Source organism: Hippopotamus amphibius, chromosome 11, assembly GCF_030028045.1.
Source record: "Hippopotamus amphibius kiboko isolate mHipAmp2 chromosome 11, mHipAmp2.hap2, whole genome shotgun sequence".
NCBI lineage: Eukaryota > Metazoa > Chordata > Mammalia > Artiodactyla > Hippopotamidae > Hippopotamus > Hippopotamus amphibius.
In genome coordinates this window covers 101,774,093-101,800,574 of record NC_080196.1, presented here as the reverse complement: position 1 = coordinate 101,800,574, position 26,482 = coordinate 101,774,093, and the positions used below count along the sequence as shown (strand labels likewise).

General features: G+C 43.8%; 1 protein-coding gene across 1 annotated transcript in view; it reads right to left on the bottom strand.

Annotated features, from left to right (window-relative positions):
- The window catches only part of ZCCHC2 (zinc finger CCHC-type containing 2), a 51,537-nt gene extending 25,333 nt beyond the window's left edge, over positions 1-26,204 (bottom strand). Inside the window, exons 1-5 of the mRNA XM_057699557.1 lie at positions 24,833-26,204; positions 11,034-11,145; positions 8,287-8,363; positions 5,964-6,035; positions 3,102-3,214 (exon numbers count right to left, since the gene is read on the bottom strand). Of these exons, the coding sequence (XP_057555540.1) occupies positions 3,102-3,214; positions 5,964-6,035; positions 8,287-8,363; positions 11,034-11,145; positions 24,833-25,777 (1,319 nt within the window). The 5' untranslated portion in view covers positions 25,778-26,204. The remainder of the gene's footprint in view (positions 1-3,101; positions 3,215-5,963; positions 6,036-8,286; positions 8,364-11,033; positions 11,146-24,832) is intronic.
- Positions 26,205-26,482: the final 278 nt, after the last annotated feature.

Sequence of the window (26,482 nt, the reverse complement as noted above, 5' to 3'; positions counted from 1 at the left end):
CAAAGACCCAGTTCAGCTCCTGCGCTGCGTCCATCTGCCGTGCTAGCTTCTCAGGCCTCCCTCGACGGTCCTGGCTCTAAGAGGGCAGCCCAGATATTTTGTGGAACGGTCACAATTCAGATTTGTCTGCGGTCTCCTTGTGACTAGGTTCACAGCAGGAATATCACAGGAGCGAGGAGGTGCTCCCCGCTGCAGCCTATCTTGTGGTGGGCAATCCTGAGTCAGGTTCACGCTACTGGATCCAAGCGGCATCTGCCAGACATCTCCACCCAGAGTAGCTCTCCCTCCTTTATAAGTAATAAGCATTGGGAAATGACTTTGATACTGTAAATATCCTATTCCTCAAACGTTCTATTCATCATTTATTTCAACATAAACCCACAGTTGCCTATTTTATCCAGTGTTACTATTATCATATACTTTGATGTTCGATTTGCCCTAGATTTGACCACTAGCAGCCCCTTCGAGCTGGCTCTGTCCTTGTGACCAAGCCACACATTCTTTGGGCACTTCCTTGCTCTCTGACACAATGGGCTCATCCTGTATTTTTCCTCCTCCAGCCCTACAATCAGCTTCTCCTCCAAGGAGCCCCAGTGCGGGGCAGTGGAGAATGGAGTTACAAGCCAAGCTCTGGACACCAGGGGTGCCCACAGCTCCTGGGGTGTGGCTGCTTCCGCTCAAGGACCAGAGCCAGGGAACATATGTGTAGACACACAACCAGATTTATTTCTGTATCTGCCTATACATACCTAAAACCACGAGTCTGCAAAGATAACCTTCACTTCCAATGAGACACTCCAGGGCTCACTCCGGCTTTCTCCTTTCCATACCATAACTCCCTTCTCTAACAGAGAGAAACCTGGTGCTCACCATGCTTAACACATTTACTGATTAGGCCCATCTCCCTGCAGGTAGCTAATCTCTACCTCCCACTGTCATTGCAGCTCCCTTCCAAGCCCTGTGCCTATACCCTCCTGACTCATCTGGGCTCCATGCCCTGTCAGGCCACCCCTCACGTGTACACCCTCTGAAACATTGTGCCAGGCCTCCCACCACCATCACTCGTGGGTGAATGACTTCCTTCCCCAGAAGCTGTCACCCAGCACAGACACCAGGCTCCTGCTGCCACCTCCCCCCGCCCCCATCCCACATCACAGCTGCAGAAGCCCCTCCTGACCCACTTGTCGATGTGGTGGTCTGAGTGCTCGCCACCCTCGAAGGCTTGCTCTGTGGACCACGCGCCTCCCGCAGCCTAGAATCCCAGAACTGTGCTCAGCCCAGCACTCTGGAGTGAGAACCTGCCCTTTAACAGGCTCCCCAGGGATGCATAGGGCCACCAATGTCTGAGCAGCACAGGGGACTCAGGAATTCATCCAACGCTCCCTCACCATCCTCACCCCATCTCATCCCTGGAATGCTCTCTCTGCGACCACTCCCAAGAAACCCAGCCCCCCTCCCATCTCTCCTCCTCTTTCTCTGGACCCTCCCACTGTGCCCTCCGAGAAACTGCCCTTCAGTGAACATGGCCTGTGCCTCCTGACTCTAAAACCCTGCCAGACCCGTCTGGCTTTCCTCACAGCCCACATGCACGGGCTGCAAGGGAGGGGCGCTCCCTTGAAGCTGCCACCCTGCCACCCCAGCCCCGCGTCAGGCACCAGCCTCCAAGTCACTCTTCAGTCTCCACACCTCCCATGCTGCCCCATGGGAACTTCGACGCAGCACCCTCCAGCTCTCTGCTCGGCTGCCTTTTGCCAGTCCCTCACTTCCTCCATCTCCTATCTGATCTCATTCGTTTACTTCCAATCACCCCCTACATTTTACACAATGAAAATACTCTCCCTCCGGGATTTCTGGTTTTCTCCCCAGCCCCACCCCATCCTGAGAATACTCAGGGCCTCACTGGGAGTGGGCAGGTCACTACACAAAATGACCCCCACCTCTGCCTAGCGAGCTGGCTTCCCAGATGGGGCCGGCTTACCTTCAGAGGGCAGACTAGTCTCACCTAAGCCTTGACTCTAAGCCACACAGGCGCCAACACTGCTTTTACTTATTTCACTTATTGGTAACTGCACGTTTCCAGTAAATCAGCACGTGTTTCCTTGGCCATTATTCCTTACTTTCTCTCTCCTAAGGGGAGCTTTTAACTCTCTTAGAAGTTCTCACTCAGAGGGGGGTGAGTGCAACAATTACCGAAACCACACTGCACACCTCTAACATCACCTCAAAACCCACCAACCTGGACAGTCCACCCTCTCACCTCAACTCGTTCTTTCTGCTGAATTACCTGAAGCCTCGTGTGAGGTCTGTTCTCCCACCACGTTCACCCTGCACCTCGGCCACCCTTCACTTTCCCACCCACCAGCCTAAATCTCACTTGATAATTTAAGTTCAAAACCACCTCCAGGGCTTTCTAGGTGGGGCAGTGGTTAAGAATCCACCTGCCAATGCAGGGGACATAGGTTTGAGCCTTGCTCTGGGAAGATCCCACATGCCACGGAGCAACTAAGCCCATGTGCCACAACTATTGTGCCTGTGCTTTAGAGCCCGTGAGCCACAACTATTGAGTCCGTGTGCCGCAACTACTGAAGCCCACGCACCTAGAGCCCGTGTTCCACAACAAGAGAAGCCACAGCAGTGAGGAGCCTGTACGCAACAGAGTTGCCCCCGCTCGCAGCAACTAGACAAAGCCCTCACACAGCAACGAAGACCCAACACAGCCAATAAATAAATAAATTAATTTATTAAAAAAAAAAAAAAGACAAAACCAAACAAAAACACAAAAAACCATCTCCAAAGTTGAGCTCTTGGACAAGGGCCTCTTTCAATAAATATTTTATGGTGAAAATGAGGTTTCACTGAATATTTGCATATTTTTAGATTTTTATGATAATAGAGAGCTGAAGCGTACAATGATATAAGACATTAGTTTGGTGTCTCTAACTAGCCTAGGCCTAAATAACACAAGGATAAAAAGTCCACTCTGAAAAGTACTCTGGAGAAGGAATCCCCGTGATCTCCCCTAGAACTCCATCCTCAGTCCTGGGATGGGACCCAACCTGTGACGCTGCTGGGGCAGCAGCGGTAAACTGGTGAACCATTACCTCAGGATGGGCTCCAGGTCAGGGTGCCGCCGCTCTTCCCTCTTCAATGAGCCTTGATTCAGGGCTCTTAAGATGGTCTTGTCAAAAGTCTCCGAGGACAACTCCTTTGGAAGCTAGGAGAGAAAAACTGCACTTACTAGCAAATATGTTACAAACCAGGAACATAAAAGGAAGATAAATGCCTCCTGCTCAGAAATCATCCCAAAGCAGTTCCTTTTCTAAATCTTCCTGACACAGGGGCTGCAGCCTGAAGCAGCACCGCACAGGGCATCGTGGGGTCCCGAGGGGAGGGGCCGCGGGGTGGGGGGTGGGGGGTGGGAACTCCCCTCCTTCCTGTCCCAGGCCTCCCCGCCCCCCCCCCCCCGCCCCGCCCAGCTCCCAGGACTCCCACACCAAGGTTTTAGTTAAATGGAGCACTTTGCAGAACATAGGGAGTATGGTTTTTATCCTCAAATAGTATACTGAAAAGTGTGACCTCTGTCTCTGTAATTATCACTTTTGTGCCTCCTGTTTTATATGTGAACTTCAGGCCATGTCAGACTGCCAACACCACACACCAAATAAAGACCTGGGTGTGAAAGACAGGGTGAAAACTCTGAATCTTACATAAAAACATTAATTGAAAGTTCAGTAACCTTTTCCTCAATGGGATGGAGGTGGCCTCAGAGCCATGTACAAGAAACCATAGAAGAATCATCAGCTGGCCAAGAAAATTTTTAAATTAAATGACTTAAAACTTTGTTTTTATGAACTACTTTACCTATTTAAATGCCTAATAAATTGATTCCTTATAAAACTAATTTTCCAAGTCTTTCAAGAATTCAAACTTTTAAATTTGACTTTTGATAACTAGTCTTTGCAATTAACTTGTGCACTGTAGGCACTTTCACTAAAATTAAGAGTAGAACCATTAACACAGTACCTAAGGTGCCACAAGAATGTAACTATCTACATGAATTTGTCAGTTTACATATTAATTTTTAATTGGAGAATCCAAAGTAAGTATTCTTCTGACAAATAAGCATTTTTATTTTGAGTCAACAATTCAAAAATGGAAGATTTAACAAAGGTAGCGTCTTACTATTTTAGGCACATTATGACTATGGAATCAAGATGTTAGAATGAAGTTCCTCCTGGTCCTTTGATTAACCTGGTAAGGTCAAACACTCTGCTAGTATGCCACACACCCACCATGCAGATCATGTCCTTGGACCACTCACAGGAAGAAACACATTCTGGATCTACACATTTTCCAAACAAGGAAATGACTATTCATTTCAATATTTACACTTTGATGTTATTTTAATACAGGTTTACAACATTAGGCATATATCATATTACCCATTTTAAATACGATTTCTCCTGAATACGTGTGCGTGGCCAAAACCAGCTTCAGTGGAGAGATTTATTTCAACTACCAAATGGCTGATGGCTGTTCCAAACACAGGAAGGTGAGAATATATATACATTTTCACCTGGTCAGTGACTGCTCATGTGACTGGGCAGCGTGCAGATATGTAGCCAGGGGTATTTGCAAACTGATTTATTTAAGTGGTTTTTATCTTCAATTTCCAGACTATTTCCAGTCCTAGAGGAAGGCATATTTGCTGAAAATATAGCTTTAAATCATCTCGTCTATTCCAGTCACTCGAACTTTCTCAGCTGTCTGGTCTTTGTTCCCGCATACCCAGTCCCCCACCTCCAGAGCCCCAGCATACCCAGTCCTCCACCTCCAGAGCCCCAGCTCAGTACGTTGGAAGGCATTTATACCTTGTTACAAGCTTTTCTGTAAAAACACTGAGGGCTCATGGATAACCATCTACAAAAACTTATTACAATTTAGTTTTTGGAACCCTTCTCATTAATGCATTCATTCATTCAGTCAACATACAGTTCAAACTCCGACCCTGTCCTAAGTACTGTTTCTGGCACTGTGGATACGGCAGTGAGGAAGAAACAAAAACCCTGCCTCCATGGAGCTTCCTTTCTGGTAAGGAGGAACAGCACAGGTGCCAGGTAGACCTGCTAATTAAGGAGCAGCAGGGGAAGAGGGCCAGGATGTAGAGCACAAAGGCTGACATTTATACAGAAAAAAGGATTGGAGAGCATTGACCGCAATCAAGCTCACTCTTTCACATTACAGCAAACTGTAAGTGCAGTTCAACAGCCTCCACAAAAGTTAAAGACTGTTACCATGTACAGGTTGTCAAGCGGACAGTTTACGCTCTTACCCATTGTAGATGATTTTAAAAGGATTTAACAGGAAAAAAGACATATGGTAAACCTAAATGGATATTTTCTAATAGGCAATTCATTCCTAGAAGTATACTATGTTGCCAATTATTTCATATAACCTGATAAGGCATTGGTCCAATGGAAAAAAACACTATATTCAAATGCTAAGCAGTGGGACCATTAATTACTGTGATTCTGAACAGCAAATTATTTATTTGGGGCTGCATTTTTTAAAAACACCTAAGCTTTTAGAGAAATTGTGTGACTGAAAAATGAAACCTGTCAAGAGAAAAAGTAGCCAAAGCTTAGGGAATCCAGAGGAGAGAGAGACCCTGTCGGGTGCCAGGCACACAGTCACAATATACAACTCAGCAAGGAACTTGGAATAAGGTTGCTTTTTCTTTTTTTTAACATGGAAAACCATCAATTGCTTATATTGGTAATATAAGGTAAGAAAATCTATGTTTAGAATAACATGACATTTTCTATAGCTAATGTTCATAAAGAGTTGTAAGCCAACCTCTATATACATATTTTTAATTTCTCTAGTGTTTGTTTTGGTACTAAGGTTTTTGGATTCTATATATTGTGCAAAAATTATTTTAACAACAAAATCTATACTGTTACCTTCAGTAGAAATTCCTGTAGTTCTTGGTGGGTTTTTGTTACTGTTGTGACTGAAAGATCAGACCAATTTACCTGATTAAAAGAAACACACATTATACAGTTATTCCTTAGGCAGGAACTGACTGGAAAAAAAGCCATGTGTAAAACAAATGATCTTACTTAAACTTTATCAAGATTAACAATTAGAAATATAAAGTTAATCTGGTATTGTCATAATTTCTTCATAATTGTTCACATTAATTGTATATTGACACAAATTTTTTTAATAAGTCCTTTCAAATCGCATGGTTTTCAAAACAAGCTGTTTTCTAAAAATGTGACTATATTTTAGTAATTTTTCAGAAAGGGAAATGCCTTACATTCCTTTTGGTGAAGTTGTCAGACTCTAAAATGACACTTTGACAGTACGGATCTATGCCCCAAGGAAAAAGATATTCTCCTGGAACTTATTAAATATACATTCTTCAGAGAAACACTGAGTTTACTGTCCCCCTCTTTGGTAGTACTGTATGGTACTTTTACGGGGATTTATGGCTTATGAAGAGATTTCATCTTTATCTCAATGCTTTAAAATCCTATTAGGGTAGATGGGGCAGACATTATCTCCACGCTCAGATGGAGAAACTAAAACTCAAAGGTTAACTTACTTAGACCCAAACTCTAAGTGAGCAGAAGAGCCAGAACTAAAATCTATTATCCACCTACTTCTTGGATACTTTTAATCCAGTGCACTTGATGGTGGCCCACTAATAATTTCCACTTTACAATTATCTGAGCTGAGTAAATACCTGAACTATGCTAATATGTAAGCCTTACCAACTAATCATGCCACAGTTAACCAGACACTTGAGAATACACACAAAATTTTATCCAGCAACCCTCAAACAAGTATCCTTATTAACTGGCACATCTTTTAAATGATTTTTAATTACTCAGATGTTTGTTGAGAAGCTACTGTGTCAGACACTGTTCTTAGGAAAGGATACAGGATGGACAAGACAGCAAAGTCTGCTGGCTGAGGTCAGAGTCTAGTGCAGGAGTCGGATTAGAGCCAATGAATATATAAGGAGTTCCATCACTGATCAGTGCTCCAAACCAAATGAGCTGGGCACGGAGCAGGAGCTGGGAGCACCACACGACACAGGTGCCAAGAAAGACCTCGGGGGAGGGAGCGCCGCGCCCATCTGCGGGTTGAAGGGACTTCAGCTGTGCCGTGGTCTGAGGGAAGATTGTTGCAGAGCCAGGGGACAATGCAGGCCTTAAGGAGGGAATGACCTAAGAGCTCCAGCAACAAAAGGAGAGCTGGACTAACTGAATGAAGAGAGCAGAGGGGCTTGTGTCAAGTGTTACAAAACGAAGGTGAAACGTGGAGATAAGGACTTAAAATTTGAAAACCGAGGATATTTCTCACAGAAGGCAGAAGCCAGAGTCCTGAAACTCATTCAACAAATGCACTAAGCAAGTCAGATCTGGTGAGATGCAGAGGATGAAGATTCCTGATCGCTAAGAGATGACAGCCTTCTGGAAAGAAAGATCATGTAACCCAAGTATAAGAATCTGGGAAAGGGATGATGATGGTACACTGGGATGAATGAAAAGACATTCTGTTGGAGGATCAGAAATGACTTCGTGAGGCAAGTACAGCTGAAGTCTGGCAAGCAACACGTTCGGGGAGGAAGTGAAGTGAGGATGCATAGAAACACAGCGTCCTTTCATGCGCCTTCAAGCAGTGGGCAGTCCCACCTCAGGAGAAGGGGTCGACAGTGAAGCCCAAGCAGGGAGGAAGAAAGACGGGGACGCAGTCAACAGGCAAAAAGGAGCTGTGGAGACTAACAAGAGCTGGGCTCTGCAGTTACTCAGACAGCTGTGTGAAGGACAGAATGAAAGCAGAGCAATTAGAGATAAGAAGACAAGGCAACAAAGGCCAGGGACTAAAAGCCTCAGAGAAAGAAGAGGAGGAGAAAAATACCAGGGAAAACAATGCCAGGAAAAGACAATGCCTATGATCTTGATTTTTAAAAATACTGGTGAATGTTTACTTTCACTTTTTAAAGATACATCTTAGACCTTAAATCTAAGGCTCTGTTTCTTTTTAATAAAACTATCAGAGTAATCTTAATGTGACACAATTTTTAAAACTTGGCAAACCATGCAGTATCTACTGAAAACAGTACATTCCCTTAATTAAGACAAACACAGACATGTGTACAGCTTTTTTTAAATTAGCAAACCTGCCATTAGTTTTTCCAAAGGTCAATTTTCATCCTTTCCAAAAGACCATTTAGCATAGTATGAAATATCTGTTTGGGTGAGAGTAGCTTACTTTGAAGGTGTACTCCCAATATTTGTCAGCCCTTTTTCTCTGGACTCCTTTCAACATTATCTTCTCAATGTGTACAGCTGAAAGAAAGAAAACATGCTGACTTGTTCTACAGAGACTAGATACACATTTTAGTCACCCAACCTGACAAAGCCGAACCATTAAGCTATTTATCTTCATTTTTACTACTAGCCTTAACCACAAAGTAAAAAAACTCAGAAGCACAGCAATGTGCTGTCCATCCACGAAGTAACTCTTTTTTTATATCCACTGAGCATGCTGAGTGAGTGCCTGAAGTCATTTCAAGCACTCTGCTAAGCACCAAAGATAAATAATAAAAGCCTCCTGCAGTGAAGATTATATTTCTAGATGAACTCTTCAAAACTGTTAATTCAGATTACCACAAATACAGCACTTTAGAGTCATTCAGTTATATATAAATATTAGGTATAAACTAGAAACATTTTTTTTTAATTGGCGGAAAAAACCCTTCAAAAGCAATATAAAACTGATAAAAATTTCTTTCCAATTGAGAATTTAAAAACTTTTTTTCAAATGTGACTCAATGTCATATAATGGTAACACAGACAACATTATAATGAACTATGATGGTTCTCTGCAGCAAAATTTTTCACAAATTATACAGATAAAATAATGGTCATAAATTACATTAGTGGCTTAAGAACAATTACTCTGAATTGAACTAGATAAGATGGTCAGCTTACTCATGAAGTAAGCAGAGGTGCAAAACACCGAACTACTCATTTCATACATCCTTCAGTAAAAGTCATCACCTTAGCAAATAAATCTCTCTACTAATTGAAAAGAGCCAGTCTACTAAGCATAATATAAAGACTTAAGGAAAAAAAAAAAGATTGCTGCTCAGGGTATAAGTAGAAGAAATAGTAATGAAGATGATAAAAGTCACAGGGAAGAAGTTAGGAAAGTGACTCAACAGAAGGTCACTGTTGGATTCAGGGGACAGGAGATGGAGAAGAAAAGGGAAGGACTCACTTTGCTTTAAAGGAAGAAGTTAAAATAGGCGAAGCAGAATTATACAAACTAACAAAGTATACAGGAAGAATTAAGATTGCTATAGATCACAGAAGGCAGGCACTGAGAAAGCAGCAAACATAAGATTACAGAAACTTGCTGGTAAACAGACATTCATAATAAACTAAGGCGATACCATTCATTACCAAGATTTTGTGTTAACCTTCCAAATGTATAGTGTTTGGTGGCCTGCTTCAGGGCCAATTTCCCTTGGTGGGTGAGAAATGTTGAGGATGGAGACAAAAGAAAATCTCAGAAGCGAGGTGAGAAGCCTGCAAATGCTCACAAGTGCAGCAGCACGATAAAGGCCAAAGTGGGGAAGGGAGAGTCTGCAGTTGCCAAAAGCTGTTCTTTTAAATTATGTGAAGGATGATGCTATTAAATAAAAACAATCTGAACTAATCAATGTTCCAAAATATGAAGCAGCTTTACTTCTGAAAATCAGTGGGCTGAGGGAAGGGGACCACTGGGGCAGTGTGGGTACAGGAACACAGCTATGGCTTCAGCCTTGATGTCAAGTTGTACCTGCTGTGATCTATCAGAATCAAGATGAGGAAGACGAAAGAGTATGTGGTGAGGAATGGCTGATAACGGGAGACTGTCCAACACTCATAAATTACAACTGAAAAGCATGGACTATGTGTATTTATTTGTTTAAAAATTAAGAATACAGGAAATACCATCTGTAAGTACCACCTTACAGTTAACTGTTACAATTTTGATGCAGACTTTTTTTTTAAGTTTTGTTTTTTTAAAAACCAAACCCTGCTTTAGGTTACTGGTAGGCTCAGTGAGCCTGGTGGAAAAATGTCTTTTTTTTTTTTTTTTTTAATTTATTTATTTTTTTTATTTTGGCACACAGGCTTAGTTGCTCCGTGGCATGTGGGATCTTCCTGGAGCTGGGATCGAACCCGTGACCTCTGCATTGTCAGGCGGATTCTTAACCACTGCGCCACCTAGGAAGCCCTGAAAAAATGTCTTGAACAGAACTGGTAATTATGTAAACGTTTTCTGAACAGTAAACATTCACACCTATTTCTCTGTGAAGAAAAATGTATTACACAAAAAGGATTATCACTGGAACTAAAAGGAAACAAAATGACATCAATTCAAAGAGTGTGACACTTACCGTATAACCTTCACCCCTTCTACATTTACTATTTCAAATTTTCCCTCAACACAGGTTAATGGACTCCCCAGATGTGAAAAGAAGAGAATATCTGAACTCATTTCTTTTCAGGTGGCAATGTCCTTTCACTCCCCCACCCAGTTCTCTTGAAAACTGCATTATTGCAGGAAGCATGGGCTTATAAGAAATTCCTTCACTCCCTTGCGGTGAACTTCTGTAAAACTGATATCTCCAATAGACACTGAGTACATTCTATAGATAAAGCACTATACTAATACTTTTGGAGTAGGTTTAGGTCTTTACTCTCCAGAAGCACGCAACCAGACTTAAGACAAGGGACCACAAGGCAGAAACAAGTAAGCGTGGGCTAGGACGGGCCAGGGGCTGCAGAGCTGCATCCCAGATGCAGCTCAAGGAAGTGGGAGGACTGGCATTTGAGCCAAACCCAGGATCTGTAGGATTTCTCTACTCCAAAAAGGGGAAAGAGGAGTGAGTTAATCAATGTCAACAGCACTCTGCAATCGTTTCATGTACAGATGCTTTAAAGTTTAGGAAAAATATAGCCTACCTTCTCGCTGGGTTCTATGAGGTGCCACAGTGAGTCCATCACGAGGTATTGGGGCTTGTTCTGTTAAACTGGCCTCGTTACTTCGCATATAATCACCATGAGCAGAGTCATTCTAGAGGAGAAAGAGGGACACATTAATCTATACCAGAGACTAAGAACAGTGAATACCACAAAAATAAACCAGACTGGTCAAACTTTTAATAGCAATAATTTTAATAAAAATTTTTAGAGAAAACAGGTGGTTTTCTCTAAGAGCAGAAAGGTACAGTGTCAGAGCAGAAAATAAAAGTATCAATATTTATCTCTATTTAACAGCAATATTCTATCAATTATTTACTGTCCCAGTTTTCTTGGCACACACTGCAAATTGCTATTAAGAATTGCCAATGATGTCAATTCTTTACAAAAATGAACCAGTATCAAAAGAACACATATAAAAAGACAGTACCCTTTATGCTATTCCCCAGACGTAAAGGCATTTGTATTTTTTATATTATTATGCAATTTGTATTCATTACTTGGTCTCAGTGACAGTCTAACAAGATGCTTTGTTAGGAAAAAGGGTTTTTTCTTTTTTCTTTTTTTAAATTAATTAATTTATTGGCTGTGTTGGGTCTTCGTTGTTGCACACGAGCTTTCTCTAGTTGTAGTGAGTGGGGGCTACTCTTTGTCGCGGAGCACGGGCTTAGCTGCTCCGTGGCATGTGGGATCTTCCCGGATCAGAGATCGAACCCGTGTCCGCTGCATTGGCAGGCAGATTCTTAACCACTGTGTCACCAGGGAAGTCCAGGAAAAGTTTTTTTTTAAAGGTATCATCAATACACAATTCTAAACAAGAATGTGTGTGGACAATGAGTTTACTATTAATGTTAAACCATCTAATAGCAACTGGGTGCTCTAAATCTGAGTTTGCTCAGCCAGTCACTACCGTTAGTGAACTAGAGTAAGCTTAACCCCTAGAACTACTACCTGGAGTAATGAAGAGCATGCTAATTGTACAGCTCTCAGAATTCAAGCACTATCATGTATATATTATTACTATGACCCACTGGGTAAGCCAAAAACTAAAACAGCTTTATAACAGTTCTTTATCGCAACTCACACCTTATCCTTCCCTTTATGTTCAGAATTGCAAAACATTACTAGACCAAAATTATCTCAGTTACAGGAACTAATTACAATTTTATAAATCTGCAATAAATAATACACTTTTTTTTTTTACTAACTTTTTAATTATATAAAGAAATGAAATAAACAGAAGACCCTAAACTTTCCAAGAATCCTAATTTAAAATAGTTTGTTCTATAGTCTAATCATGCATCCTGGCCTGTCAATGAGCATGGGCTGCCAGCTGCCAGCTCCATTTATAGGAATGAGGCATCATGACAGATACTCCTGGGAGTGAAGCTTCAGCCTTACAGTGTGTCTTCTTTTAGAAACCCAAGGAAATAAAGACTGTCTACACAGAAACACCTGAGAAGGAGAAGGAGGGCAAAGACTTCTTAAGTCAACACCCAACTTTCGAATGGCATTCACTAACCTTCAATATTACTGAATAAAGAAAGGTGGTTATGGGAATTCTTCTAACGATAGCAAAATCACATATTTCCTAACCCAAACCACGTAATCATTCACTACACAGTAACACAACCATATTGGCCTAAAACTGCTGTAAATACTTCAAAAATCAATATAAATAAAGCACTAATCCTCTCAAATATTTGTGTTAACTGGAAGTTTAGCTCAATAGGTCAACCATTTCTTATAGAATATTTTCCACATTGTCCATATGTGGTTCATAAGTTAAAAATAACACTCACCTTTAAATGTAAATGAACGCAAAATATACAGGAAACAACAGTTTTCATTAGGGAAATGAAAAGCAAAACTACAATGAGATACCACTACCCATCACAATGGCTACTATCCAAAAAACAGACGGGTATGGGTGAAGATGTGGAGAAATTGGAACCCTTGTGCACTGCTGGCTGGAGTCTAAAACAGTGCAGCCACTGTGGAAGACAGTACAGCAGTTCCTTAAAAAAATAAACAAAATTACCACACAACTCAGCAATTCCACTCCTAGGTATATACCCAAAAGAACCGAAAGCAGAGGCTCGGACAACCAGCACGCCAACGTTCACAGCAGCACTGTGCACAACAGCCCGAAGGCGGAAACAATTCACATGTTCACTGACGAACAGATCAACAAAACGTGGTATACACACAACTGAATATTACTCAGCGTTGAAAAGGAATAACACTGACACATGGATGAATCTTGAGGGCATTATGCTATGTGAAATAAGTCAGGCACAAAAGGACAAATACTGTACGATTCCACGTATACGAGGTACGCTGGAGTAGTCAAATTCAGAGAGAAAGTAGAATGGTGGTCACCAGGGGCTTCAGAGAGAGGGGAATGGTGAGTAGCTGCTTAATGGATATAGAGGTTCAGTCTGGGATAAAAGAACAATTCTGGAGATGGATGGTGGTGACTGTACTTAACGCTACTGAACTGTACGCCCAAAAAAGGTTAAATTTTGTTATATATATTTTACCACAATAAAAAAAATTAAGAATAATAATTTCATGTTGCCTCCATAAATACTACTGGGTTGGCCAAAAAGTTTTTGGCCAACCCAATATATTGAAGCAACCATGTGAAAGTAATTTGCTTCACAATCAAAATCACATTTTTAAAGTCTGAAGTTACTTTAAAGAACACAATTTAACAGCCAAGTAAAAAGCCTCCTGGTTTAATAACATAGGCAGAAAAATGGAATTTGAGTTTCTATCCAAGGACCTAAGTTCATCAACCCATGAAATATCTAAAAATTAAGTTTTCTGCCCCCTCCCAACACCAAGTCTCAGCATGTATCAATGTTATAAAAGCATTTATACTAAGTTTAGAAACTATTTATAAAATTTTAAACTTTAGTAATTTAACAAAAATTTAATCGAATACCTCACAAGCTACAGAGATCAGAATCACGGCATTTACTGGTCCCAGCATGACACACTGTCGGTTCTGCCGTCTACCCTCCCCACCTCACGTGTGCTTCACTCTGCGTACGGGAAGGAGCCATAAAACCTGAGAAATGCTGGTTTAGTGGAATCACGCAGGAAGGAATTACGCCCACTTTCTCTGTTTAGTTCAGATTCCTATGCAAACGCAACACAGATGACATGCCACAACTGGCATTTTACAAAAACTGTCAGGACCGAGTGGAAAGTGGGAGAATTTTTCTCTGCTTGGATTAAGAAGACAAAGTTTAAAAATTCTAAGCTGGCAAAAATATGCACAGGAACAAAAAGAACATGAGTATGTGTGTGCCCTTCTCCTTTCTAGAACTCATTTGAGTACATAAAGCTTTTTCTGACCTATGGTGTGCTCCTGGTTAGCTCAAATCCATGTGTCATGTAATATATTTCGTTCATTCTAGAGACTGCTCAGATTTCACTTTTACATATGTAGATCCACCACAATTACATACTTAAGATCTCCTAAATGTGGGGAAAGTTTGTGAAATAGTCAAGTGACTGGACAGTCCTAAAGAGACTCTTCTCTGAAAACACACCATTAGAACAAAGATCACACTGGTCTCATTTTACTTTAACAAAGGTCACACTGTAGGTAGAGTTTATTTTAGCTCATCTACCAATGTTCTACACGTTTCCTCTAGTCCTTTGACACAGGCTGTACACTTTAAAATACCAAGACGTTCTTTTTAAGAAAAAAACAAAAGCAGAAACTGAGTTTCTTTGCGTTTTACTAAATCTACTAACTTCAGAAGTTTTTACACTCATCAAATCAGATTTAGAATTTAACATTAGTATATGACACCACCACCCTATTAAACTTTTGTGGCAGACTGAAGATAGCCAAAAATACTTTTGATACTCCTCCCACTGAAAGGTGGGTCTAATTCCCCAACCATCCGGGCTGACTTTGGAGACTTGCCTGACTGGTAGGAAGGGATGGAAGGGATGTTCCAGGATGGCTAACCTGAAGGCAGGCCATATAAGAAGGCTTGCAGTGGGCCTCTGGGAATACTCACTCCTGGAGTCCTGAGCCAGCCTGTAAGAAATGCAATTCCCCTGAGGCGGCCATGCCAGAGACCATGCAGAGAAAGGAGTGGGGAGAGATGCCCCCAGTCCTCAGCTGTGTCGCCAGACACCCTGGAGTAGGGACAAGTTGCCCTTGCTCTCAGTTACCTGTCTAAATTCCTGGCCCACAGAATTATGAGAAATAATAATAAAATGGTTGTTGCTTTAAGCCAGTAAGTGTTGGGGTAATCTGTTACAGTTCTAGATTTTAAATTCTCTTCTTTAAATAACCAGGGTGGTACCTAAAGCATATGTTATTATTTAAGCAAGATTCATAGAAAGTCTTCCTTTGAATGTCAGAAAGTGATTCATTCTTAGAAACATCACTGAGATGTCAAATTTCATCTATTTTGGTAGAAGAAGAGGGAAGAAGCTGAGACAAATTTAAGAATTACTTATGGTCTCTTTAATTGAGAGGATGTGGTAGAAAAGCAGACATTTGCCTCATCTTTACTCAATGAAACAGTATAACCCAACCTAAAGTAATACCTTGAATCAACCTATAGCATCTGATAAAAGGCAAGCTCTGGTGTAAGAAGAAACATGGATGGTAATGTATCAAAGTTATGCCACAAAACACAAAACTGACCCAATAGTGCAGAAAGGAGGGAGACCAATGAACAGCAGCTTAGAAACAGTATGCCATGGATTTCTGCTGTGTTCGTGGACTTATTACCTATGGAATTTACTGCTTAACTAGAAATGTGCGAATAAAGTGATTCAGCAAGACGAGTGTGACAGAATGCACTATGCTAAACCATGGGTAGATTCACTCTAATTGTTGATTGCGGGGGGAAGGGCTAACCTATGTACTGAATCCGTGTATACACTTTGCCATCACAGCCCATAGGCCACACCTGGCTCTGTGAGTTCTTCCTAACATGACATCTGTGAACTGACAGTGGTAACCTGTGAAGACTAGGCGTGGCCTGGAACTGGGTGGATTAAACAAGATGGGAGTGGGAAACTTGATTCAGTGCAACTTTGTACGTATTTTGGGGAACTCAACTTATTACAGATAAAAAAGCATTAAAATTGTTGATGTCATCATCTTTCTACAGAACTGAACTTGTAGGATGCACAATCAGGGAAGATCAAGCAGAAGAACACTGCTATAAGAGCCTACTGCGGAAGAGGGGAGTGGAGAATGAAAGAAGTGAGGGCAGCAGTTTTTACTCGAGAACCTGCCTGGATATTTTCCTTATGAAACACCCTTTGTGTTTCTGCTCTTTGAACCTCAATAGCGCAATCTGTAGTTGGCAGGTGGGCTGGTGAAGAATATAAACTGTATTGGACCACAGAGCTACAAAGGGGGGGGGGGGGGGTAAGTGGTAATGGCTTCCAGCCTAGACCAAAGCTGGGGTGTCCCCTTCTTTAGCATCAGCATCTGTGTTTCCTTTACCAACCTTCTGTTCTCCTACCACAGAAGGGGAAAGATCTCTTCCTTTATCCTGGAACTAGGAGGTTGAACCAGAACTGCTACATCCCTTGGCTAGCAGCCCCCAGATCTTTAAATGCCCACTTTGTCAGAATGTTCTTGGGTGAGTTGAAAAGAAAACACCCATGAGCATGAGTATAAAAGGGTCTAGAGAGGATGTGTCTCTCCTCCCCAGCCTGTACACGACCGAACCGTCCTCTCCTACACAGCCCCACCCCACAGGAGACACCAAAGGGTCTTGGTAGGAGGTGAGCCTGGGCTCAGGAGCCTAACAGCCAATGGCACTGCAGGGATTTCTAGCTGAACCACAGGCTTCATTTCACCCCCCGTGGAGAAATGTTCCTGGGACCATATGGAAATTGTAGCTTATAAAGCTTATGAAGCATCCTTGACAGAAAGTGATTTACAGGTTGGTAATTATTAGTGTTGGGACACACTGCATTGGGACTTGTGTTTAACACCACCCAGCAGAACAGGTATCTTCCCCAAACTGACAAAACCACTCAACATCACCCTTTCTTGTAAATGGATGACCTCTTTCCTGAGGAAGTCTTCTCCAAACACTACAGCACTTTGACTCACACACAACCATTTTGTTCCTTCCAGGACCACTAGACAATTTTAATCATTCGATACCCAACACAAAAATCAATTTTACTAAGGGAACATTATGTTTCTTAACTATCCCAATTTAAACATTCCCACGAGAAACACAAAAACCCCACAATTCTTGTTATAAACTGCTCACTTGAGTGACCAAAGTCCTTAACTTTCAGGTCATAAGCAAGGTACTATCTCAATTCCACATCTGGCTCCCATCACCCCTTAAGCAAATCACAGACTGGAGATCAACACTAGACAACAATAACTACAACTACCCAAACAGTAAGATGACAGTTTGTAAGCTGTGGCTCTTTCCATCCTATCAAAACATCACTCATAGGTTTGCACACCAACCCCCACACACAAGCTTAGTTAACTTAGGGACTGGAGTACACATGATCTGATTTTGAAAGAATAATTAATAAGCACAACTATTCAGCAGTCACTCACTGAGGCTTCAGTTCAAATCTATACTGTTCCATGTTTTCTACCTAATGAAACAATTCCTGCTATTATTTCCAAAACAACTGTGCCTATACTACATGGCTGCAAATAACCATAAAGTAGCTGGTAATTCATCAAGTCCAAAAAAAATATCACTGCCTGATGCACTCTGTCTTATAGCAATTAATCATAATGGTATTTTTCAGAATATCCTATGTTTTGATATTTTTTTGAAATATCCTAAGCATAGGAAATGTTGACTGAGCACTTATGATATATGCAACGCTGACAAAAAAAGGGATGTGATGCCTAAGCCTTTGGGGAGCTTATAAAATTGACCTTCCTTCCTGGATTTTAAGTTAAAAATAATTCAAAGTAAAATTAAAAAAAAAAAAACAGGGAAAAAAAAGAATCATAGGATAAGCACCAAAACTGTAACACAGAATATACAGGCCACTGGAATGCAGAGGCAGCAAAGACTCTTAGGAGAAGATTACCATAGGGACAATTCTAAAGAACAACATGCAAGAGGTGATGGCATGAGTCAGCCTTGAATGAAAGAACAGACGTGAGAAGGAGAGGGAGAAAGACTGAGTCCAAAGACCTATTAGAGACCAGATTCCATCAGCCACTACAAGAAAACGTGATTTGATTAAACACTGCTTTAGGAAGATGTATCTGGCAGTGGTATCCAACAAGTAAGAGGTGGGAAGGCTGAAAGCAAGGGAATCAGAGATAAAGTCCCAAAAGAGAATGGTGTGAGCAAGGATGAGAAAAGGGTGGATTCAGCATATGAAGGGAGGAGGGGATTAAGGCTATCAGCAAATCACAGTGACTAGAAATATAATGGTACCAATGAGAAAACTGGATGAGTCTGGAAGTTTTGTTAAAAAAAATCAGTGATGCATTCTTTCCATAGGTATGAATTTAAAGTGACAGTAAACATTTCAGGGAGACACAAATTTTTACTGTTCCCATTGCAGCCCGTTTTCTTTCATCTGACCTTCAAGGCCCTCTGTAACCCAACCCCTATTATCTCTTCAGGCTTCTGTATTTCTGTTCATTCACTTTTGCAACTATCGACAGACAGATGGGTTGATCGATCTCACTCGTGTTTACCAAGCATTTTCATGTACTTTATCACGTTCACCATCACAGAAGTTACACGCAATAAATGGTGATGAGATCCCTGTTCTATAGTGAGCAGTCTGAAACTTGGAAAGACCAAATAACTTGCCAAAATGACCTCTTCAAAACCTAAATCTGACCTCAAATTATTTCTTGAATGAGCATTAAACATGTCTAATGAACTAAGGCATTCAGAAGGGCACTAAAGCCAAATGTTTCCTGGAGCATAGGAAGAACAGAAGGAAACGGACTACGGAGCACCCAGCAGCTTTGCCACCTGCAACATAAACACCCGGTTAGGCACTTCCCTTCTGGAGTGACTGTTTACACAGCCTGGATGAAGGCAGCTTGTGTAACAAAGCGCTCTCTGTGAGGAAAAGGAGCGCTGTGACAACACGGTCCTCCATAATGGAAAACAAAGTTGATAAAAGTGAGCTCAGTCTGCTTTGAGGTAGTGCAGGCTTTTGCTTTTCTTAAAAAAAAAAAATTAAGCTTAATATTACTTAAGAAGAACAAAAACATTACATAGGCTTAAACATCAGCTGATTTAACAGCTTCTATGAAAAAGGTATAAAAATGTTTAATTATCCATGGATTCCAGTCTGTACTCTGAAATAAATGAAAAATTACATAACTTAAAACCACAAAATAGCTTTACATCATCTTAACTAAATGTGAAAAAGATTTAAGCAGATTATGGTTGCAGGGGAGTTTATGATAACCCAAATTCAAAATAGCTATTTTCTCCATTCCCATCCGCAAATCCAATACAGGGAAAATACATATTTCAATGATCTGTGACCAAGAGAAATGCCTCCTTTGGGCTTATCTGTAGCATACCAGAATCTTTACAATGTAAGAACTAACAGAACTGCCCCAAATGTGTCTCACACACCAGCCTAATTACTTACCCGTCCTGAACACCAATCAATTTAGAGGCATGGTAACAGAGAATATAAGAAAGTATTATACCATATAGACTTTTATTAAGTTTAAAACAAATAAAAGAAAACCTATTCCTGGAAACAACTGATGTAACAACTTGGATGGCTGCATCTTAGTGGAAAAGAAAAAGCCCTGCACATCATTCTCAAAGAATTTGTGCTCAAGACAATTATTTTGCATTTTATCCCCTTAATTCAATCACCATAACCTTAAAAAGAAGTTATTATTCCCATTTTACAGATAAGACTGAGGCTCAGGGATTTAAGTGGCCTAGTTAATATCACAAAGCAAGTGGCAGAGCTGGAGTTTAAACCTCCAACTCTAGTGCTCTAATAAACAGGGCTATCCCTCTTCAAGGCCTTTGATAGCCTCTTACAACACACTTCCAGTCCCCTATCTCACAAAAAACCCCACAAAAGGTAATTTTTTTTTTAAAGCATATATATTACATTAGTTAACTTGCAGCAAAAATGGTATATTAACGTACGGTATAAGTGAGATTTTCCCTGAGTTCTTACCTAAGAAAACCATTGCAGAGAGAAACGTAAGTAACTGCGGGAGGATACCCAATAGCTCCCCTTTGCTACTAAAATAATCACTGCTTAACTGTGATCTTCTAAAAGCCTCTCCCAAAAGACATTTATTAACTGAACTGCTTTTATTCCTTGCTGCAGCCAAACCAACCTAAAATTTCCCATAAAAGTCATGGCTAGTTCTACTCCCCATTCTCAATTTGTAAGATGCCACACACACACCTCTACCACTACCATCCAAACAAGGTTTAACTTTTGCGAATAATTGCTAACCTTTATTGAAGACTATGTATCAGACATCATTCTACAAGTACTCATTCATTTAATCCTTGCAATCTAATGGAAGTACTGCAATTATCCTCTGATAGGAGTGAAAAAAAGCCTTCTCAGATAGTGCCCGCTGCTCCACAGATACTATGCACTGTGAAATCTTCCAGTGGTGGACAACAAATTAAATAAAGGTATTTATTGCTGTGCACAGCATAATTTTTTAAAAGTCATTTTTGGAAAGCATCTTTTTAGTGCCTAATAGAGTTAACAACTGAAATCCTGACCACTAACCTTCCCTCTCATTTTAAGTCAGGGCTCTCACTAGGATTCCGGTTGCCACATACACATTCACGTTATCCTATAAGAGGAGCACTTATGTTAAAACTTTTTTGAAAAGAGCTTTCTTTCTTTAGGCCCCAACACTACCAATACATTATCTGTGTTATTAAAATGAGTTGAGGTACTTGCTCTGTCAAGTACAATATATCTAATGCACCTATGCTATGAAAAAGTTACAGTTTTACAAAGCTTTCTTTTTTAGTATCTTCACTTTTTTTTTAAGTAAAGGACCCATGGCCACTTACCTTTTGTGAGTTCAAGTATGCTTTGTGAGTTCAAATAACACTAAATACTATCTACTACACTATCAAAAGTTTTCAGTTACTATCTTTAATTCAAACATTAATACTATTTGCCAAGTAACTAAGTTTTGAGGATACTGAAATCTCCAGAGAATCATGACCATACCAAGGACATTAACCACTAACCACTATTACCATAATAATTTTAACTTTTTTCACCTTTGTGTTGCTAATAGGGGATTAAGCCTCCCAAATTAGAGGAGCCATTTTCATAAACAGAGTGTCTTTAATAAGCATGCGAAGGTAGGAAGCTTGGCTGCCTTTCACCTTTTCAATGATACAACACTAGTATCTTTTAAAAGTACTTAATTATTAAATATGTAATTTAAAAATACATTCACTTTTTGTTGCTACTGCTAACACACGGTTTCTAGTTTGTGTTCCTAATAATAAAGGGCCCATTTTTAAAACCAGTTTTTTCAGCTATGCTATACATGCAGTTGGTAACTGAACACAGAACTGCATCAATCACATACATTTTCTAGGACGTTGTTAATGAGTAATTTCCACTACTGCCGACTGGGCTAGTTGTGGAACTTTATGCCAATGCGCGGCAGTTCACTACAGCTGTGAAGAACATGAACTTCATGCACAAGGCTCCTAAAAGCAATGCCCAACATTTAACTTGTAATCCAATGTAACATTTACTCTAAGAACATCCAAATCATGCAGGAAAACTCTAGAAATGTTACTTTTAAAAATAAAAATATAGTTGTTGAATCTTCTTCATTTTTCTAAAATGACCTACTTAGTATATTCCAGTGGTAAGTTTGTGGACGTGTCACCGTAACTATTAACATCATAATCACCGTATGCCACTAAAGAGCTGCCGAGCCTCGTCTGCTTGAAGGCATATAACTAGTATAAAATTAGCATTAAAGTACAAGTTCTATCCGTTAACGTCATTAGTTTTAAAAATTTTTTGTTTAAAGAGAAGCTGCAGCATATTATGTATTGGATACAAGTCTTGAAAGAGCCAGCAACACTACTCTGCGCTAGTATGCTATTACTCTAAAAGAAAATTAGTTCTACTTCATCCATTTAGCATGGATGATACTTAAGACAGTAGTTAAGAAATAGAATTACTTCTAAGCAGTTAAAAAATCACATGTATGGGTCTAAAAGGTTACTTCCGGGGGCAAAAAAAAAAAAGTCTGCCACAGGAACTCCTCTTTGCCATTCCCAGAGAACACCCTCCACCGGTTCTTTGCTCGACCCTCGTCCCGTCCTCGCCCAGCGGAGGCCAAATGGACCCCAAGCGCAGCCAACCCATCCTCAGACAGCCCCCCGTGGGCGGGGCCAGCGCCAGTCACGTGGCGGCTCGCGGCCGCCATCTTGCCGGGCGGGGGAGGGGGAGCCCCGCAGGCCCCGCCCCCAATCGCCATCTGCCGGTCGGCGGCGGCGCGTAACCGAGCGGCCCTCCGGCGCGAGCCTCGGGCACCTCCCTGCAGACTCCAAGGTGGACCCTCCCTCCCGGGAGAGCATCAACGACGCAAGACCGCGGAACAGCTGGGTTGGACCGCACTGAACCACGACTGAAATCAATCTACTCTCATCAGCCGCCTCGAGAGAGAAAGCCTGGGAGCAGTAAGACCCGCGGAAATGTCTTCAAGGCCAGAACAAGCCACAGCTGTGGGCCTCGGTGTCCACGCTAACAAGCAGAAAGTGTGGGGCAGTAACAATTTAATAAGACGTACATGATTTATTACGGTAACCCTGAACTACTACTGGAGAAAAAAAAGTTCATCACACCACCAACCTCTAGAAAGAGCTTTCAGTGTAACCTGTAGTGCGAGTATCCCCTTTGATTTATTCCCACTTCAACTGATGGCCACAGCACAAGGCACTGCCTGAGAAGTAACGATGTACTGAAATTAATGGCAGGATGCCCAGACTCACTTTGTCCACTCTTCCCAGCCAGAAAAGGCCACACACTGCAGTCAAGATAAAAATTTCATTACTGTGGTTTGCGTGCATCTCTCCCCTTGTCTAGTCACCTTCCAACACTCGCACTATAAGCAAAAATCAAAGGCAAAAAAAACTCTTAGCAGTTAAAACCATAAATTGGTTGTTGGAATGATACGAATGGAATAATATAAACTGCTCCACTGTGGGACGTTTTCATTACATCTACACTCTAAGGTTATCTTTACAATATATACTATTACAAGAACAAAAAAATTTTAAAGATGTATAAGTACTGCTTCTGAGTTCAAACCTGCTTCTCTAAATTTAATGACGGGCACATAAGGTTTTTTGGAATTATTCTAGTGAGTAGGCTGAAGAGTGGAAAGGGCTTATACCATCAGTACACACAATTGCACGCTAGCAGCAAATAGACATTGGAAGATATTTCAAGCTCACCAAGAAAATTCTGGATACTAGCGTTACTATATCTGAATTTGATAAAGTCAGTCCTAAAATGTGAGTCAGTCACTTCACAGAAGCCTCGTTTTAAAAAGGAGGGGCTCAGCCTAGAGCCCCTAAATCCCTTCCAGCCCCCAAGTTCTTTTGGTTCTATGGATAGAGTCCATGCAACCATCAGAGAAATATAATGCCCAGTTTTAGTTCCAAGGTATTGAATGACAAACAGATAAGCCGAATTAACTTTCAAGCAAGGAGTGAAAAAAATCCCCCATTCCTATATATCACCCTGGGATCACCTAAGATGAAAAACCTGGCATCCAAGTACTTTTTAATTGTTGTGGACCACGAAAATAAACTTATTTAACACTTTTTACTGTGAAAGCTACTACTCCAGTAAACTGTCATGCTCAAGGACTTCGTATTGGGCCTAGATTATTATTAAACTGCATTCGTGGCCCCATAAAATTCTTCCGTTTGCGACAAGTGACTTAATTCTCGTCTACTACATTTTGGCGTTTAATAATTTTTTAGAAAACATTTATGCCTTCAGTAACGGGCCAACAAATGTGTAGGCACGACTCAAACCCGTTAGAAAGCAGGACACGCCAGAGGTAAAGGGCATACCCTACCGCCCTAGGAGAGGTTTCTTGACCCAGACAACCTGCGCTACGACTTACCTAATGTGAGTCATTTCGCGGGTCTCCACATCCGATTTTCTTTTTTGGGGAACATCAAGTTCTCTGAGCAGGAGCCAAAAGACCCTACGACCCCTTTAACTCAGGCATACACTCAGCAAAAAGAGCCCCTCTGTGTCAAAGACAGGGCAACACGCCGGGAGCGCAGCTTCAGGACGCCTCACCGAGGAGCAAGGCAGAGCTTTCTTTAAAACGTGCGAGCAGAGCGCCAGGCGGCAGGAAAGGGAAGGCTCAGCCCGGGGCTGACTGCAGCCAACACGCAGGCTCCCCTAGCGCTTCGCCCTTCCCAGCACCTGGAGATGCTCAAAGCCGAGAAGGTCCCGAGACCCCTCATCCGAGAGGGGGACCGGGCTGAACGCTCCAGGTTTTCCGTGGCAACTCCGGCACGGAAGAGACTTCTAGAGCTTTCTGTTATGGCGGGTGCCTGTCTGTGAGAGGGGGGGAGAGCGGGCGGGGGGGGGGGGTAGCGGAACTGAGCGGCCCAGCACGACGCGGATGAGTACTACGGAGCTGGGAGCCGGGGGCTGGGGATTCCGAGCCACCTGCGCCGGGGGACGCTCGGCCGAGGGGTGTCCGAAAGCCAGACAAGGGAGGCCGCCGGGGCGGGGAGGCTGGCGCGCCTTACCTGGGCCCGGGGGCCGGCAAAGTTGCACGGCTCCGCCTCCACCTCCGCGTCCTCGGCGCCACCGCGGAGCGCGGCGCGGAGCCTCTCCAGGTGCCCCCTCAGGGTGACCCGCTGGTGGAAGGAGAACGCCGGGTGCAGGGAGGCCATGGTGAAGAGCAGCAGCAGCTCCTCCTGGGCCCTGAAGCCCAGCCCGCCGCCGGGCCGGGGCTCGGCGCCGCTGCCTTCCGGGCCGGAGCCGTCCTTCTCGGCGTCCTCCTCGCCGTCCTCACCGCGCTCGCCGGGCTCGTCCTCCGCGCCGCCCCGCGAGCCCTCGCCCCGGGCCGCGCGCAGACTCTTGAGCACCGAGTCCACCTGGGGCAGGAGGCGGTGCAGGCGGCCGGCGGCCTCACGGTTCTCCGAGCCCAGCAGCGCCAGGTAGACGATGAGGCGCGAGCGGACAGCGGGCTCTCGGAAGTCGGCCAGCGGCCCCGGGTCCGAGAGGCCGTTGGCCTTGGCCTCCGAGTCGCGCAGGTAGTGGTAGTCCTTGCGTGCCAGGTCCTCCAGGCACGAGCCGAGGAAGCGCAGCTCCAGCGGGTTGCACAGGTCCAGCAGCCCGCACATGAACTCCAAGCGCTGCGCCGAGCCCAGCACCAGCCCGAACCACTCATACACCCGCTCCTGCTCGCTCAGCGCCGCCTCGGGCCCGCCGCCGCCGCCCGGCATGCCCGCCCCCGCCGCCGCTCCGCCAGCAACAGGCGGCCCGAGCCCCCGGGGCGGCGGCTGCGGTGGCGGCGGCGGAGGGGGGCCCCGCGGCTGGCCCGAGGGCGGCGGCTGCGGGGGGCGGCAGTCGCGGCGGCGGCGCGGCGGCGCCTTGGCGCCCGGCCGCGCGTCCGCCTCGGGCTCCTCCGCCTCGGGCGGCGGCTCCACGGGGTGCGTCGGCTTCAGCGGCAGCTTCATCCTCAGCATCCTCGGCTAAGGCGGCGCGGACATGCGAGCGGGGACAGGAGGGAGGGACCGGGAGGAGGGGCGGGGGCCGAGGCGGCGGCACGGCCGTCAGGAGCTGGGCCCCTCCATGCTGCCGGGAGGGGCCGGGGCCGGGGGCGGGTCTCGGCCGGCGAGGGGGGCGGTGGCCAGCCGGCGGGGTCGCTGGGGTCGTCTTCCCGGGCCGGAGGCGGGGCGTGCCCGCGGCGGCTCCTCCCCCTGGGCTCCGCGCCGGCTCTGGGAGCCCGGGTACGTCTGGGAGCAGGCGAGCGATCGCGTCCTCCTTCCGCCTCCCTCTCTCCCGTCGTCCGCACTGGGCTGGGGCGCCGGTGCCCGAGCGGTTCCCTCGCGAGCCGGTGCGGACCGAGCGGCTGGCAGAAGAGGAGGAACGGCCGGGCCGAGAGGAGACGCTTGCGGGCTCCGCGCAGGCACTTCAGCCAATCAACAGCCCGAGCCGATGGTTGCGTACTCTCCCCGCCCCCGGGGCCCGCCTCTCTCCGAGAAGCCACGCCCAACTGCTCCCCAGCCGCCTTCTCTCTCGACGGCTTCCGCGCGGTCCTAACGTCCGGGGGTTGCCTGCGGCTCCGGGCAGCACGCAGTGGGACGGTGGGTGGCGGCTAGGTGTGCCGGAGCGCAGCGAGGAGCGTGCGAGGCCCACGTGTGAGCAGGGAACCGGGGAACTGCGCCTTT